General features: G+C 37.5%; 2 protein-coding genes across 5 annotated transcripts; both read right to left on the bottom strand.

Annotated features, from left to right (window-relative positions):
- Nucleotides 1-22: 22 nt before the first annotated feature.
- LOC311302286 (succinate dehydrogenase [ubiquinone] iron-sulfur subunit, mitochondrial-like) lies at nucleotides 23-3,247 on the bottom strand. Its single transcript, XM_084428031.1, has 8 exons — nucleotides 2,834-3,247; nucleotides 1,862-2,001; nucleotides 1,630-1,715; nucleotides 1,340-1,476; nucleotides 1,122-1,238; nucleotides 915-1,016; nucleotides 688-810; nucleotides 23-534 (listed from the first exon to the last, which is right to left on the bottom strand). The coding sequence occupies exons 1-8, from the start codon at nucleotides 2,894-2,896 to the stop codon at nucleotides 454-456; spliced, it is 849 nt and encodes a 282-aa protein (XP_084284157.1). The 5' UTR covers nucleotides 2,897-3,247; the 3' UTR covers nucleotides 23-453.
- Nucleotides 3,248-5,880: 2,633 nt separating this feature from the next.
- Nucleotides 5,881-15,281, bottom strand: tmem240a (transmembrane protein 240a). Of its 4 annotated transcripts, none has more exons than XM_084428905.1 (5): nucleotides 14,694-15,281; nucleotides 14,318-14,424; nucleotides 12,290-12,498; nucleotides 10,089-10,127; nucleotides 5,881-6,991 (listed from the first exon to the last, which is right to left on the bottom strand). In XM_084428905.1, the coding sequence occupies exons 1-5, from the start codon at nucleotides 14,748-14,750 to the stop codon at nucleotides 6,837-6,839; spliced, it is 567 nt and encodes a 188-aa protein (XP_084285031.1). In that variant the 5' UTR covers nucleotides 14,751-15,281; the 3' UTR covers nucleotides 5,881-6,836. The 4 variants fall into 4 exon arrangements, with proteins under 4 accessions (XP_084285031.1, XP_084285032.1, XP_084285033.1 ...); XM_084428907.1 differs by having other exon boundaries at nucleotides 5,887-6,991; nucleotides 14,318-14,508; nucleotides 14,694-14,999; XM_084428906.1 differs by lacking the exon at nucleotides 10,089-10,127.
- Nucleotides 15,282-18,336: the final 3,055 nt, after the last annotated feature.

Genomic DNA, 18,336 nt, shown 5'->3' with positions numbered 1-18,336 from the left:
GGAGGACATGACGAGACTTGACCTTCTTTAAATCTATTTTATTCTGAAAAAGCATGCAATTCTCATCTTCTTCCCTACTATAAAACATACCTTTCCATCATTGGCAGAACATCATTTCTAATCAAATGACTGCGATCTTAAACATGCAGATATTTAAGTACGCTATGTTTTATAGCAAGCAAAGTTGTAGGACACACTACCACACAAAAACAAACTAAGACACAAGACAAATATTACGTTATATTAAGGCATTTTTTTACACCTTCATGCATTCATTACAGTATAACCTCAATGAAAAATTAATTTGTTTTACATTAGCGGTGACTATAGGTCTCCACTATCAAACAAAGTAAAACCTAAATATCCCATATTAGCATAACACTCCATACTGGATGTACACATTTACACAATAATTTAAATCATTAAGTACATTATATTTCCAGAATGTGCAAGTCAGACGGCAGACGATCTCTTTTCTTTGTAAGTCGCCATCATTTTCTTAATCTCTGCTATGGCCTTTCCGGGATTGAGTCCCTAAACAGGCGAGAGTACAACACAGATTAAATGGAATACAGTAACAAATGGGAGAGACTAAACATAAAACGTTTACTTAACGTCCAACGACCGACAGAGAGTCTTGTCCATCAAAGTGAAAGGTGGCTATATTTTGATGGGAAGATGGCCTACCTTGGGACACGTCTTTGTACAATTCATGATTGTGTGACAGCGGTAGAGGGAGAAAGGGTCCTGTAATTTGGACAGACGCTCTTCGGTAAAGTCATCCCGAGAATCAATCATCCACCTATACGCCTGCAGAATTCAATACAAAATCAGCAAGAGTTTCTCTGGTGTTTAACACATAAATAATACAATCATTGCTCATTATGATATGATATGATATGATGAATAAACACCTGCATGAGCACAGCTGGACCAAGGTACTTGTCTCCATTCCACCAGTAACTAGGACAACTAGTGCTGCAGCAAGCACACAGAATGCATTCATACAGGCCATCCTATGAGCATGAGGAAGAATGCATTTTAAAAAAATCATTAGTAAAGATCACAATCACCCTTCACACTGACAGAATCAGTAGAATATTCAGCAGAAGGTCTCGAACCAGCTTTTCACGGTCCTCGATCGTCTGGAGGTACTGCTCTTTCCCCTGCTTTGACTCATCCTTCTTCTTTAGATAGGGCTCAATGGACTTGTACTGTGCATAAAAGTTGCTCATATCCTAAAACAACAGTTTATAAAGTTACAGGTGCATTCTATTTATTTATTATATTATTATTTTATTTATTTCAGATTGATATTCATTAACAGTGGTATACTCACAGGCACAAGATCTTTCACAACATACATGTGAGGCAGAGGGTAAATCTTTGTCACTTTGCTGGTATTTGTATCTATTTTGTTTAAACAGGCTAAAGTGTTGCCCCCATTGATGTTCATAGCACATGAGCCACAGATACCTGTACAATTATATACAGAGAAATGACAAACAAACATTCTGTCAAAATGTAACATTAATAGGCACATTAATTGTGCTCAAAAGAGTCATATTTTTTATTAAAAATACACATTTTCTTTCTATTTAAATATATGTATTTCTTATATTCCTTTACCCTCTCTACATGAGCGTCTGAAGGTGAGTGTCGGGTCCATTTCGTTTTTAATTTTGATGAGGGCATCAAGAACCATTGGGCCACATCTAGGATGAGAAAATGTTTTGATGGTTTTGAAGGCAGTCGGATGAGTAAATGATGACAGAATTTATTTATTGGTGAACTGTTCCTTCCTTTAAGTGCAACATCTGTGCTTATTGTCTAACATTTGTGTAAATATTGGTGTACTTACGTGTTCAAATTAACCTCATAGGTTTGCATGCGGGGCTTGTCACCAGATGTGTCAGGGTCCCATCTGTAAATCTGAAATTTCTTTATTTTTGGCTCAGGGGCAGGGGCAGGGGCAGCTGCTGTCTGGGCATATCGCACCAGCTGGGGTAGAAAGAGGACAATAAAAGATGGGTCAACATAAGACGGGTGATACTAAATGTTATGAGTTTACTGACATTATTACACAAAAACATATGAAGACTTCAGATGCAAAAGCCTCTAAGTGCCATCTGAAATTTCCTTCTAGAATGATCATTTTTATCAAGCTTGTATGTTTATGTTCACTTATTTCACTTTAATGGCAATGAAAATTACCTATTAATTGTCACTGAAGTGAAATTACTGAACTTAAATATACGAGCTTGATAAAAATACTAATTTTAGAAGAAAAATTCAAATGGCACTTAGAGGCTTTTGCATCTGAAGTCTTCATATGCCATAGTATAAAATAAAACACATAGCATCCCTCCAACTTTGATTTATATGAAGTAAAATTAAAACAGCATACAAGTACATGACTATAGTACTCTCATGGCTTTGTAGAGTATGTAAATATATTAATATGGAATGCGCTCTGTCTTTGGTCTGAAAAAGCTTGAAGCCTCACTTCGCTTCACAGCGCCACCTCTAGGTGTACAAGAGAAGTGCGCGAGATGAGAGTTACATCACGCTGTTACCCAACTCACATTGGAATGTACTGTAGGTTACAGTACATACATATTAAGAAAAGAGAAACCCAACTGAAAACAGTGGTTAAGTAACATGACTAAACACAGGTTAACGCTGGATCTGTCAGATAACCAGCTCAGCCTAATAAACATTTCAAACTTAGTAAGTTCCCTATGAAGCACAATGGTCTCACAAATCACACATACTCATCGTACACGCGCATTTCTTTTTAAGATACTGACAGGTAAGAACTTAAACAACTTACCACCAATGTCCTACAGTTGCGAAAAGCAACTGAGCTGATAGTAAGAGAAGTGCACGCGAACATCTTCCACTTCAGTGTTGTTATGAAGGACTCGGAGTTTCGTGACTTGAGCGGCTTCAACCGTTACACATAAGGTGCAATCAGCTCCTCCTCCGAATGCCATGCAGCGTCAGTGTAGATGGGCGTGAAACAGCGACAACAGGACACGTAACTGTACCTTCTTTCGTCTTTCAGTCATCCCACGGTCAAGTCATGGAAATGAATAAACTTCACTAAAAAGTCATGGGATTTTAATATGATGGTTTCCCAAACAGCAACATAGTGTCGACCCAGATCTGGCCCACACCCGGGCTGTGTGTGGATTCCAGGTGTACCAGATGTGGGCCGGATCTGGGCAGATACTATGTTGCTGTCCGGGTTTCTATCAGCTCTACACTCTTAAAAATAAAGTTTTTTTTTTTTATTGGTATTTATGGTTCCATGAAGAACATTTACCATCCATGGGACCTTTCAGTTTCACAAAAGGTTCTCTATTGTGGGAAAAAAGGTTCTTTAAATTATTTAAATATTCTTTTATGAACGGTTTACTTAAATGGAAAGCAAATTTGTTATTCTATGGCCAATAAATAAATAAAAATTATTTGAATTTATTTTATGTTAATACATTTCATGTGCGATCCCCCATAAAAAAAGAAATTCTAGAAAAAGTGGCTGATAGAGTAAACAAAAAAACATATATGTTTCAAGGGCCACAATCTGTACCTCATATAAGATGATATAAGGAGCAACTCCTCCACAGCATCAAAGGGTCAGGCTTTGCACAGTAAAAACTTGACCTATCGGTACTGGAAGCAGCCTTAAACCAAATAATTTAAATTTACATTATAGGCATTATGAAACAAAGAGAACTATAGCAGGACTTTACCATACTCTTCATAATACTGCATTATGAAATGTCTGACATCTTTATTCTTCATGATTCAGAAGTTAAAACCATAACCTATTGGTCATATCAAGATATTTTTTTAAATGCCTCATGTGTGACTCATTTGTTTGGTTTTGTTGTTGTTGTTTTTCCCCATAATGAAAGTCCGTGGTCTCCCGTGTTGTTTTGGACATAAACTGACTTTCATAAAAGACATACGGGTTTGGAATGACATATTGTTCATTTTTGGGTGAACCTTTAAGTTTAGAGAGTACCTGATTAAATCATAATTGTATACTGAACCCTGAAATGTTGTAAATTTTACCTTATAGTATTTTTTAATTGAACTCATCTGAAAACATTAGCCATTCAATTATTCAGGTTTTTGCTGTACAAAATGTAGCTGATCCACAGCAGAATAAATGCCAAATGCAAAGGTATTTATTCTGATACTCATCACTTTTAGGAGCGGAGAGCATTTTAAAACACACTTGACAGCATTTTAAGATAAATGCATAGGAGCAGAGCACAATGCCATTGTCTTAACAGCCTGCCACCTCGCAGTGCATGGCACAGCAGAAAACCTGCTTACCTGTATTTATATCTATGTTTATGTAGTTCCCAGGATGTGAATGGATCTTGAGTGGGATTTTCCTTGTTTGTACGAGAGACATCAAGAATTACGGCTGAAGAAGCATTTAAACATCCCTTCAAGGTAAAACTGGGATGGTGTTCATCGGCCTTGTCTCATTTCCACCCAGAGATCTGCAGTGACTCCTGGATCAAAAGCAATCTTATTCAGGCGTCAAGTGGAGTAGTTATCTGTCAAGCGAGTCCCACTTCTGCCAGAAGAGCTTTTAACAAATCCTTTTGACCTTATGAGACAGAAGGATTTTATTTAAATCTGTGATTTAAATATTGCCCTCAATCAAGTTAAACAATTCAAATATTTAATTTCACAATGAAACACACACACACACACACACACACACACACACCCACACACCACACCACACCCACACACAATGTTGGATTTTCATGTTTTATGGGGACCTTCCATAGACATAATGATTTTTATACTGTACAAATTGTATATTCTATCCCCATACACCTATACCCATCACAGAAAACTTTCTGCAGTTTTACAATAATAGTAATAAAAAAACTCAAATCATTCTGTATGATTTATATGCTGTTTTCCTCATGGGGACCAAACAAAAATGCCCCCGCAAGGACAAGGATTTCGGATATTGCCATCTTTGTGGGGTTATTTAAAATTATAATTTTTATATATTATGAAATATTACAAAAATTTAAAATAACTATTTTCAATTTTAAAATATTTAAAATGCAATGTATTCCTGCTGAATATTTTTGTGGTACATCCTTTGATTAATGAAAAGTTAATAAGAACAATATATATTTTTTGTAACAATGTAAATGTTTTTATTGTCATTTTTGTTTAATTTAATGCACCCTTGATGAATAAAAGTATTTCTTTCTTTCTTTTTGATCTTACCTCAAATGTTTGAATAGTTGCCTGCTTTCCACAAAACTATTAAGCAGCAAAAACATTTTTTATTGATAATAATAAGAAATGTTTCTTAAGCACCAAATAAGTAGGCTATGTTACAATGATTTGTGAAGGATCATGTGACAGATAATAATATTTCACAATATTACTGTTTTACTTCATGTTTGATCAAGTAAATGCAGCCTTGGTGAGCATAATATATATATTTGACTGGTGTACACTTACTGTATATTTGTTTTCTTTAGGAGATAGCCTAAATTTATATAAGTTGTTCTTAAAAGTGTATCTATTACTTCCTCATCATCTTTTTTTCCCACTAATATAGCATTAGATCTCTATTAAACTCAGCAGTTCTCTTGAGTTTCATTCATGTTACCACAGGTTTTGGTTGCATTCAATATTTCATTTAACATTCTATTTTTTAACGAGTATAAATAAATATCCTAAATATTACTATTTTGTTTTTAGATTAGCAATGGAACAGTTAGTAGGACTGTGTACGTTTCCCCTCAGCAAGCAAGGGTGTTATGCATAGGTGTTATGCGATTGTCCACCTTCAGTCGTTGAGAAATGACACATCCCAAAACTAGGGGTCACTGTTGTGCTTCAATGGCACTTTTAATAAAACAGACATTTTATCTTCACAACAGCAATGTCTGGACATAAAGAGGAAGAGAAAATTGGGTCAGGACTCTCTGTGCTGGCAGGCTGGTTGTTCTTGTTTGAGTATGGAGTAGTTTAAACGCAGACCTGGAAGGGCTATTGGACACAGTGTAGGGAAGACAAGGAAAGTGCTAGCGGCTCTCTCACATATGACAGATGACGTTCAAAACAGCAAAAAGAGCCCTGACCGCTCATTTCAAGCTTCCTGCACTCTCCTTTATTTACAGATAAAATTAATACATTCATTTATTTCACGTAGTAACAAAGCTAACCAATCATTTTTTTAGAGTGATCTCTTTTTCATCCATCCAAAAAGTTCACATATCACATCTGCATTCAAAATTCTTTCCTCTTTATGTTTTTCCCTCTTTTTTTTACAGTTACCTCCTACTCCTGTGTCCATTTAAATCCCATAAAACAATATGTATAACTATTTACATGATCATTAATCTCTAACTATACCATCACAAAACCATGACCTCCGCCCTCCCACCCCAACCGCTTATCACCCCCCCTCCCAAAAAGTCATATCCTGATGAAAAAGCTAAAAAAGGTGGAGGGGAAAGCAAGGAATAAACACGAATTGACTCCCATTGTCTCATAAAACCATTTCTTGCATCCTCCCCCATTCTAAAAGTGCATGCCTAGAATCAGCAATTGAAAATAAAATGCCTGTACAGAAAAAAAAAACCTTTCTAAACCACTCGCCAAATGTGGCGAACGTGGAAACAGATCAGCATATTGGCAACGATAATCTTCTTTCTTCTTTTGGCAAATACTTGAGTGGTTCTTGAAGGTCTAAAAGATGTAGTGGAACAATTAAAGTGGGTCTCTGAGGCAGCAGCTGGTATGGAGCAGTTTTGGGGAAACTGCTGTTAAAGTCAGAGGTGACGGGGGCTGGGATGACCATTGTGATAGAGCTTCTGCTTGATGTGCACCATGTTTCCGCTGGAATCCTCCAGTTGCCGAAGCTGTGCGCGTCTACGGAGGTCCCGAAGGTTGCAGAACTGTGGCAACCACGACCAGGAAGGGGTATCTGTGAGCGGCACAGAGAAAAACGCGTTAGCATCTGTCAAACTGTGGTGTTCTATACATTCTTAATGGCTAAGCTAATGAGATGGTTAAGAAAAGGAAAAAGAAAATGTACATCTTACAATGAACCGGCATGTCTACACAACGTGTTAATGGAAACAGCATGTGGGTCCAGACATGGAGGCTGGGGTGGAGGTATAACGAAACCACAGAGAGTTCCTCAGACAGCCCCGCCCCTCACAACTAGCCCTGTTGGAAGTGTGTCAGTGTGTGTGAAAGGGAGGCGATGGGGGAGCGGGGGGTTATTTATAGCATTCCATGGGTATGCCATCTACAAGGACTGTCGTGAAGGGTATTCAGAGGAAGGCGGTGAATAAGGTTTTTTTTAAGTCTTAAAGCTGGATCAAAAGAAAGGAAGAAGAGTTCAATGGAGGGCTGGATATTAATGCAGTTATGGGCAAAGGTCTTGTGTTTAAACAAAAGAAAGAGGTATGTTTTTCATAAAAAGCAAATCTAAAAGATTTTCTAAAATATTTTATTACTAATATATATATATATATACAGTGAGGAAAATAAGTATTTGAACACCCTGCTATTTTTCAAGCTCTCCCACTTGGAAATCATGGAGGGGTCTGAAATTGTCATCGTAGGTGCATGTCCACTGTGAGAGACATAATCTATAAAAAAAAATCCAGAAATCACAATATATGATTTTTTAACTATTTATTTGTATGATACAGCTGCAAATAAGTATTTGAACACCTGTCTATCAGCTAGAATTCTGACCCTCAAAGAACTGTTAGTCTACCTTTAAAATGTCCACCTCCACTCCATTTATTATCCTAAATTAGATGCACCTGTTTGAGGTCGTTAGCTGCATAAAGACACCTGTCCACCCCATACAATCAGTAAGAATCCAACTACTAACATGGCCAAGACCAAAGAGCTGTCCAAAGACACTAGAGACAAAATTGTACACCTCCACAAGGCTGGAAAGGGCTACGGGGAAATTGCCAAGCAGCTTGGTGAAAAAAGGTCCACTGTTGGAGCAATCATTAGAAAATGGAAGAAGCTAAACATGACTGTCAATCTCCCTCGGACTGGGGCTCCATGCAATATCTCACCTCGTGGGGTCTCAATGATCCTAAGAAAGGTGAGAAATCAGCCCAGAACTACATGGGAGGAGCTGGTCAATGACCTGAAAAGAGCTTGGACCACCGTTTCCAAGGTTACTGTTGGTAATACACTAAGACGTCATGGTTTGAAATCATGCATGGCACGGAAGGTTCCCCTGCTTAAACCAGCACATGTCAAGGCCCGTCTTAAGTTTGCCAATGACCATTTGGATGATCCAGCGGAGTCATGGGAGAAAGTCATGTGGTCAGATGAGACCAAAATTGAACATTTTGGTCATAATTCCACTAAACGTGTTTGGAGGAAGAAGAATGATGAGTGCCATCCCAAGAACACCATCCCTACTGTGAAGCATGGGGGTGGTAGCATCATGCTTTGGGGGTGTTTTTCTGCACATGGGACAGGGCGACTGCACTGTATTAAGGAGAGGATGACCGGGGCCATGTATTGCGAGATTTTGGGGAACAACCTCCTTCCCTCAGTTAGAGCATTGAAGATGGGTCGAGGCTGGGTCTTCCAACATGACAATGACCCGAAGCACACAGCCAGGATAACCAAGGAGTGGCTCTGTAAAAAGCATAACAAGGTTCTGGCGTGGCCTAGCCAGTCTCCAGACCTAAACCCAATAGAGAATCTTTGGAGGGAGCTCAAACTCCGTGTTTCTCAGCGACAGCCCAGAAACCTGACTGATCTAGAGAAGATCTGTGTGGAGGAGTGGGCCAAAATCCCTCCTGCAGTGTGTGCAAACCTGGTGAAAAAGTACAGGAAACGTTTGACCTCTGTAATTGCAAACAAAGGCTACTGTACCAAATATTAACATTGATTTTCTCAGGTGTTCAAATACTTATTTGCAGCTGTATCATACAAATAAATAGTTAAAAAATCATACATTGTGATTTCTGGATTTTTTTTTTAGATTATGTCTCTCACAGTGGACATGCACCTACGATGACAATTTCAGACCCCTCCATGATTTCTAAGTGGGAGAACTTGCAAAATAGCAGGGTGTTCAAATACTTATTTTCCTCACTGTATATATATATATATATACGTATTAAGTACATATTGTAAAATGTATGAAAAAAATATATATACAACATTTATTATGACAATATAAATCAGTTATCATATATATTACTTCTTGTCTGAAAATAAAATTATTGTAATATATATAGCTAAATATATAAAATATTTTATTATTAAAATATGTATACATATTCATAATTTAAATATATGAAAAAGTAAATATTTCATTATTACAATATAAATCAGTTCTCAGATATATCCTGATCTGACCAGAAAATGATTATTAAAATGTGAAAAAAATATATATTTTTTTAAATGAAAAAGCGAAATATATAAAATATTATTTATACATTATTACAATTTAAATAAATTAGCAGATATATCACTCCTGAGCCGAAATTGATTAGGGGGTAAAGAATAACAGCAAACATTCAAAGATTCAAGGTATGTGCTTCAGTGCACTGTATTGTGTGTGTGTGTGTGTGTGTGTGTATGACTGCACGCTTACACGTCTCACCAACTTGCCTTCTCTTTCCAGCTGCTCTTTGTCTATTTATAGCACTCGCACAGTGCAAGGGTGCAAATCTCTCTCTCTGTGTGTGTGTGTGTGTGTGTGTGTGTGTGTGCGTGCTGGTGGGGGTGGGGGCATGACAGCATCTCTCTCCCACCTTCCTTTCCATCAACCTCACCTTCACTCCCTATCTTGGTGAGGCTAAATGATGCTGACCTGCCATCAACGTCACAATTTCACAGCTGTGGTGTGCTTTACTAGAGGGGCATCCCCAGTATTTTTTCAGTAGGTCATATCATATGGAGATACCATTTTGTGTTTGTGCTACCAAAATTTTTTTTTTATCAAAGTAAGAAAATATTTTTTTCTTTGTGGGCTGAATTAAAAGGATAGTTCACCCAAAATTTAAATTCTGTCATCATTTACTCACCCTCATGTCGCTGCAAACCCATAAGACTTTGGTTAACCTCTGAAACACAAATTAAGATATTTGTAATGAAAACAGAGAGGTTTCTGTCCCTCCAATGAAAGTCATTGTAACCAAAACTTAGAAGATCCAAAAGGGTAGTAAAGACGTCATAAAATGAGTCCATATGAATTGAGCGGTTTAATCCAAGTCTTGTAAAGAGATACGATCGCTTTATATGATGAACAGATTTAATATAGGCTTTTATTCACATATAAACAGATAGATAATTTGTGTTTCAAAGATCAACCAAACTCCTATGGGTTTGGAATGACATGAGGGTGAGTAATGAACAGAATTTTTATTTTTGGGTGAACTGTAATAATATTTTGTACACAGCGCTCTGGAATCCTGTTTGGTCAACTGGTGCATTGCGTGGTCTATGTTCTATGTTCAAATTTTTATTTATTTTTTTCTTAGTGGAAGCTTTAAGATATACTGTACAGGTGATATTATACGATAATTCTAAACTCAAATAGCCTACACATTTTATTTCCACATACTTATTATTTATTTATTTTATTAACAAGCCCTTGTTAGCAGTGGACACTTTATAATCCCTATCTCTCTTTTTATCATTGGAAATGCTTATTGTGGTTTTGAATACACCAGGAGACATCGATTTTGTTGCCAATTGCTAAATTTCATATTAGGCCAAGCAAAAAAAAGGCAATTTATGATACTAGGGAAAAAAATTATTGAACGACATTCAAGTAGCAATTTACAAATTGTGTTTCTTAACCGAGTGAAATCCAGAATATTTATTGACTTTCGGTATTATAAGGCAATGGGGGATCTTATGTCTTTCGAATTGATTAAGGGGGCTCTGTGTGAAATTATTAATGAGAGTTTACAGTTTGTACATTTTTTAAATGATTTGATTTGAATGTGTATTGATTTTTGATTTGATGTGTATTTGATATGAATTGTATGTGAATATTTTGTATTCTCTCAGGTAGGAATTGACTGTATAAATAATAATTGTAATAACGGTGTGTTGGAATTCTCTCTCTTTCTCTCTCTAAATATATATATATATATATTTCTTTCAAAGCTTTTTTTATATATCATTCTCCTTGGACCACAATAACTATCCTCCAATAAGTTCATCCGATGAACACTAATCATATTAAAACTAAAAGCATTCCATTTTAAAGCACTATTTACATATTCTGCCACAGCTTTTGTACCTCTTTACTCTCAAAGGACCACAGACAACTGTTATAAACAACTGCTGTGTTGCCAGTGATTCAGTTACATTGAGTGCAAACCTGCTGTTAATTTCTGCAGCCACAGTCTTCATCTTAATACATTCATTACTGGGTGTGATAATAACAGGGCAGAAGGAGAGCGCTGACAGCTGATGAAAATGAAAAATGGAGGTGTGTAAATGTTTGGGGACAGAAAATTGAATTTTGGGAGTGTTTGGAAAAAGACATGTTTATTAACATAAAACCAATACAGTGGGACACATTTTAAAAAAGGATTTAGAAATTTATAAGGATTTACTCCCATACAAATCCATGTATAGTATCACTCTAACACACCAACTGCAAATCACTTAGTGAGATTAGCTGATCTGGTACTGTATATTATTTAAAAAAACAAAAAAACATTTATATATTTACAGTTTTTACTCTCATTGTTTTAATTTGAGTATTTTACTCTTTTGAGACACAGCTAATGTACTTTATTAGCTGTATGAGCACAAGCTGTGTTCATGTTGTCACTAACATTTAAGGCACTTGTTCTTCACAGTAAAGTGTTTGACGTCAATTTTTTTGTTTTTAAGATGCAGTTTTAGTACCTGAATACATCCATTTAAATCTAGCACATAAAACATGGCATTTATTGAGCAAGGAAATAACACTCAACCACGTTCAATCTCAAAATTATCACGCTTAACAAAACATAAGGGCAACAAATAAACAAATGTAAAAATGTCTCTTCATAACATTAAATAAATTGTCACGTAAGGGAAGAAAACATGATTTTGATGCATAAAAAGAAATGCATGAACACTCACTTACTCTTTAGAAGCTCTATTTAAATTTTCAGTAACCAAATCTTGGTCTGCATACCCTACAAGCATATCCTTTGTCCTTTACATCTATCTACATGTATGCTCTCCATACACTCTTGGTTACAATGTTCTTCCCACTCACCATAATAGCGACTGGCTCTCCAGGCCCTCACAGCACAGTGCAAAGCTCCATCCAGCCACAACAACAGCCAGCTGATACAGAAGCCCAGCAACAGCCCCAGCATGAGGTCCATCTCCTGTTTGGTCACACTGTCACTCACAAAGTAATTCTCAGACGAGTCCACGAGCGAATGGTCTCCATCATATGGAATTACGTAGTGAACATGATGCCTAAGGCAGAGAGGGAAAAACTCTGTTTAGAGGTTTACATTCAAACAGACATGAAAGAATAAGAAAGGAAAACAATAAATGAGGAGATAGACATTGAGGACATATTATTACACAAAAGATTGCTTTAATAACTCTCTCAGCAGGGTGGAAAAAAATGTGTTTTCTATACTGATATTACTTGTGGATCCAACTGAGCTCAGTCAAGCTGGGCTTGTTGTCTTGGAACACATGCATTAAACATACGGTTTGGCACACAGCTGTTACACATAATGCAGTTTTTGTGTGTGTGTGTGTTGTATTTGTGATGTTTATGGAGGTCTATGGGAAAATAATTCAACAGAATTATAAGCAAGTGTCTTAAGGGGTAACTTCATCTGGTTTTGTAACGTAAAAATGACACATGATAGCTGATTTCTTGTTGTGTAGTACTAATTCAGGCATAAGTTTAAGTTTGGATGTAACTTACATGCAACATAACGCCTCAAAAGTCAAATAAATGTACTTATGTTTGTTTTACTATGTTGCACGTGAGTTTAAAAATGTCCAATAATTAGTTTGAACTCTCATTTTTTAGAGTTAAGAGGAAACAACTATAACAGTGGCAACATTTAGCCATACAGATATTGATTCATGTAATGTGAAGGAAGTTTGACATTTGATATTGATAGGCAGAAATATACAGATGTCAAAAGACTTTATGAGCAGATTGACACTGATGCACAGAGAATGTCTATTAATGACAATGATCAACGCAAATCATGACAATGCGGTATCTCTGTTTATCTATAAATTGGTTTTACGTTTCATGCATGAAAAAAGTTTTATGCCTTGTTTCTGCAAATATCAAGGACAGCAGGTTTTCAGTGACCATGACCCATTTATAATGCTCTTGGTCCTAACAGAATACTCTATGTTTGGAAAGAGAAATGGTATACATGAATTTATGAAGTTAAACCTGTGATTAACAGTTTTAAGGTGTTAAAACATGCACATCTATTGAGAACAATTATGATCTGACCTAATTTACTACCCTCAGATGTTTTTACATCAACAACTTATAATCAACAGATGTAGCTTGAACAGAAACTGTTCTCCAAAAGTCAAGCTTCAGTACTATTCAATATAAAAAAGAAATTGAAAATGGATAAAAAACATGGGGTATATTAGCCTTGTAGGTCTAAATAAAATACAAAATAGACTATATGTAGCCTATGTAAATAAATCAACAAATAAATAAATAAATAGATGGTGTATATTAGTCTTGTATGAATATATAAAATACAGACTATCTGTATGTAAATAAAATATTAAAATTTGTGTACACTAAACATCACAAAACTGCATTATATCAATATACTACCTTCTGTATTCCTTCTGCATTAAAATCACATTTCTATTTCAATAATACTAACGTAATTGTGTGGCCAACACACGAGCCCAAAAGAACAACATCTCTGGCTGTGCTTGGAGAAAAATCACACCTTGATACGCAGAAAGGAAAAAAAAGAAAAAATACAAGCAGAAAAATCAAGGAGAATTCTCATACTGAAACACCGACGCAAAGCAACAGCATCTGCTCAGTATCAATAAACCATTCGAATTACGCCCAAATTATGACACAAACCCCACGAATACACATATACGGCCTTAATGTGACAATATCCATTTGGATAAATGAGATGAAATGGAAAAGACTGTTTTTCGGGGGCTGGAGAATGGCTTAGGCCTTTGAGCTGTTAGTAATAGATGGGAAACCTGTCAATTTCTGGGATCTCGTGCTAGAATGCAATTCGTTATTAACGTTTGGGTTGTTTTTTACCTTCCACAGTTGCAATGACAGACGCGGTCTTCCCCTCGTAAATGCGGTAAGATGTAGTTGTGAAAGCGGTCCAGGAGTGCGTTCATGTCCATTAAACACGCTATCGCCTGCAAAGAACCATTCGAGTCAACCGGGACATGACAAGCAGTATTGGAACACAGCAACCGCTACATGACCTGGTACTGTGACCACTGCAGGGGAAAATACACATTACATTTCCACATCAGCCAGTAATACACACAAGTACGGTTGTGCTGTCTTAATGAGATTTTTAAATGGACTTTCAGCGGTCCACGCTCTCATTAAGCCCCGATTTCACTTAGAAAATGACAGAAATTCACAATTATGAAGTGCTTAGACAGACTAAAGGTCTTACCATGACAACTGAAGCACCGAGAATCATAAAAATCATGGTGGTTGTGATCATATGCATCAAAACTTCCGAACTCGCCTTTCCTCTTCCCCAGTCTGTTCAACAAATCCGGTTAAACTAAAAACATGCCGTCCCGGGAGAAGACGCTCATGGATGCGCCCTCGCCGCTACACCTGCCTCGGTCCTGAACCCGCCAGATTGGGAAGCGTTCTTAAGGCGCATAGGGTTAGGATGAGCAGATCTCGCTATCCCACAGGCGCATTCACACAGTCTTCACCCACATCCAGCGATACGTTCCCCCAGTGCTGCAGTTGAATCCGCCTTAGCCGTGCGGTTGGGAGGGAGCTGAGGAGGTAGAGAGTCCTGTAGTCTGATTACTGATGCTGCTGCCTCTCTCCTCCTTTGCGCTCCGACGCCGCTGGAAATGTCTTGCGAAAACGAGCAATGCCTGGGTCAGCTAGTTCTCTGATATATCTGTCTAGCAGTTGACATCTAGTAGACCTGAGATACGTCGTCAAGGCTTTATTTGAAGAAATGTGTGGTCGGCTTTACATATCTGCTGCGATCTTGCCACTGTACAGGTGGCAAGCCGCTTTAACATTTATACCTCAATAAGGAACTAGTAGCCACTTGCATTTTTTTTTTACAATTATTATTCACACACACACACACAAAGATTTTTTTTTAATGTTTTTGAAAGAAGTCTCTAATGCTTATACACCTATTTAATCAAAAACAAAGTTAACGTTGTAAAATATTATTATATGGTGGCCGAGAGAGCTCAACACGCTGCAACTGAAGAAAACTGAAAAAACACCCGCAAATTAAGAAAACATCTTCATCAGTTTTACAACACGTGTGCTCCAAATCTCACAGTCAAAACACAACCAAATACGTTTCTGTGTTGTGACTGTGAGTATTTGGAGCACACATGTGTTGTAAAATGATGATGTTTTCTTAATTTGCGGGAGCTCTCTCGGCCACCGTATAATAATATTTTACAACGTTACTGTATAACTTTGTTTTTGATTAAATAGGTGTATAGCTGTAAGCACTGCAAAAGCGCTCCAAAAGTTCACAACACAACCAAATACAGAAACGCGCTGCAAATAGAACAGAACACAAAGGACATGTTTCCAGGGGACCCCAATAAGTGACGAACCCGGCTGGGACATGCTTATTGCTCGTGAGCAATTCCCTATACCCTACTCCCTTCGAAGGGCAGACGGCAGAGCCCTTGAAGTGGGGACTTTGGAGTGAGCAGGGCCCTTGTGTGCAATTATGTAACCGTTTGGATCGCACTTGGTGAAGAGAGCAACGAAAGACAATGTAATTTCCTCATTATTTTCACCTGGGCTGTTCCCATGACAATGCAGTGCGGTGTCCATCAGCTGAGCTGTTCTTATGACAGAAATTTCTTATTGCTGTTAACATAACTGTTGCAAATAAATATACATTTTATACAAAAAAGTTTTTAAAATATGCTTTATCTGTGTGTGAGTGTCTCAACTTTAAAACTTGCCGTCTTATCTTTGGACCCTGCATTACCTAACATTTCTTATTAAACTGATTTAAACATAACATGACAAGATTTGTGTAACTGATGTATAGATTAATATCTTACCCTCATTTTCTTTTTCTCTCACTTTTTTCTTTTCTTTTAGTTTTCAGCTCATTGTTAAAGGAACCGTATGTAAGATTGTGGCCAAAACTGGTACTGCAATCACTTTCAAATTACTGTAGAGCGGTGTATCCCTTCCCCCTCCCCTCTGACTCGAGGTTGCCAGTTACGGTATACGTTCACACGGGGCGTCAGCGTCAACGCTTGACGGGAGGCGTGGCTGAAGTTTGGCACTGACGCCATGGTCATAGCAGCGTCAGCCAATGAAATTAGACAGGAACTCAACAACAAGCTTCATTGCCGTGATTGGCTGCCGCCTGGCTACTGTATTTGCATAGAGCGATCCTGATTGGCTGACGCTTCCGTCTGCGGCGCTTCACTGGCGTTGCTCGCGGCAGAAGTTGAAAAATTCTCAACTTCTGCCGCGAGCAACGCCAGTGAAGCGCCGCCGACGGATCCACAATTCTTTTCGGCAACGCTTGACGTCACCCATTCAAAGTCAATGGGAAGCGTTGACGCTGACGCCCCGTGTGAACGTACCGTTAGGCTGCAGGATCCAGCAGTAACGTAGGCTGCTACAAGGAGCTTCCAATGGCAAGTGACGAGTCCTACACAGTAAGTTTTTTTTTCTGTTAATTATGTTTATGCTTCATGAGAGATGTTTTGCGTATTTCGGATTCATAACGAGGTCTTTTAGGTTTCGTAACGTTAGACATTTTTTATCCGGCACGTTTGTAGCTGCAGCTGTGGTAACTAGAGCAGAGCTGGCAACCCGGATGCCGAAACACTACTGACTTCGTGATTGGTAGATAGGTGGAGGGTGGCGCTTCAGGCCAAAACACAACATGACAACATCAACATCAGTTGAGGGCTGCAACTTCACTTTTAAATGACAATATCCTGGCCGGACTGCTGTTGTGAGTGATATAAGTATTTGAAATGAACATGATTTCTTAATGTCTAGTGACATATCAGAGCCAATTTATGATTAATTGAAATACATTTCTTACATACGGTTCCTTTAACTCTTCTTTTCTCATTTGTATTCTGATGACATTGAACATAATGTATTCAAAGTTAAATGTCATAAACATGTCATCTCTGTATGTTTTGCACACAAAAAAAAAAGTTTGAAAATGAAATAATGCATAAAAAGAAAAAGTATACTTTATAAGCACTCCCAGCCGGGTTCGTCATTGTCCCCTTATTGGGGACACCTGGAAACATTTCCGTTGTGGTCTGTGCTATTTGCAGCTTGTTTCTGTATTTGGTTGTGTTGTGAGTATTTGGAGCACACATGTGTTGTAAAACTGATGAAGATGTTTTCTTATTTTATGGGTGTTTTTCTACTTGCATGTGTTTTCTTCAGTTGCAGCGCGTTGTGCTCTCTCGGCCACCGTATTTATAGCCTATTTTATTCCTTTGATGGTAAAGATGAGTTTTCAGCATCATTACTCCAGTCTTCAGTGTCACATGATCCTTCAGAAATCATTATAATATGCTGATTAGGTGCTCAAGAAACATTTCTTATAATTATCAATGTTGAAAACAATACATGAAACCATAATATATGTACACACAGTTAGGCCTATCTGTGACAAAATATTGGCTATATTATAAAATATGGCTAGTTTAGTTCAACCTATCTTACAAGATTAAAAATGCAATTAATAACAATTCAAATAAAAATATAATAGTGTTTCATAAATTTGTGTCAGCTATTTGGTTGCATGGAACTGAATAGGTAAAGCAATAACTGTAGTTTATAATAGGAAAGTGAATAGCTAAAATCGGAATCACAGAAAGATAGTTTTAAGGAATAAGTGTTAAAATGGCTTGCCACACACTGTAGGTTTCTGTTGATAAAGTAGGCTTCTTCAAGCCACCATACGACCAGATCCTTCTTTCTTAATATCCATTTGGGTTTATATGCAGAATGTGCCAACACAGTTTTAAATCTTGCTGTTTGGTCCACAGCAGCCAGGAGCGTTTCTTCTCTATCTCGTGGCGGTGCGTGAGCGTTTG

The sequence above is a fragment of the Rutilus rutilus genome, assembly GCF_951802725.1.
Source record: "Rutilus rutilus genome assembly, chromosome: 13".
Lineage (NCBI taxonomy): Eukaryota > Metazoa > Chordata > Actinopteri > Cypriniformes > Leuciscidae > Rutilus > Rutilus rutilus.
Note: the sequence above shows the minus strand (reverse complement) of the source record. Positions and strands in the feature narration are given on the sequence as shown.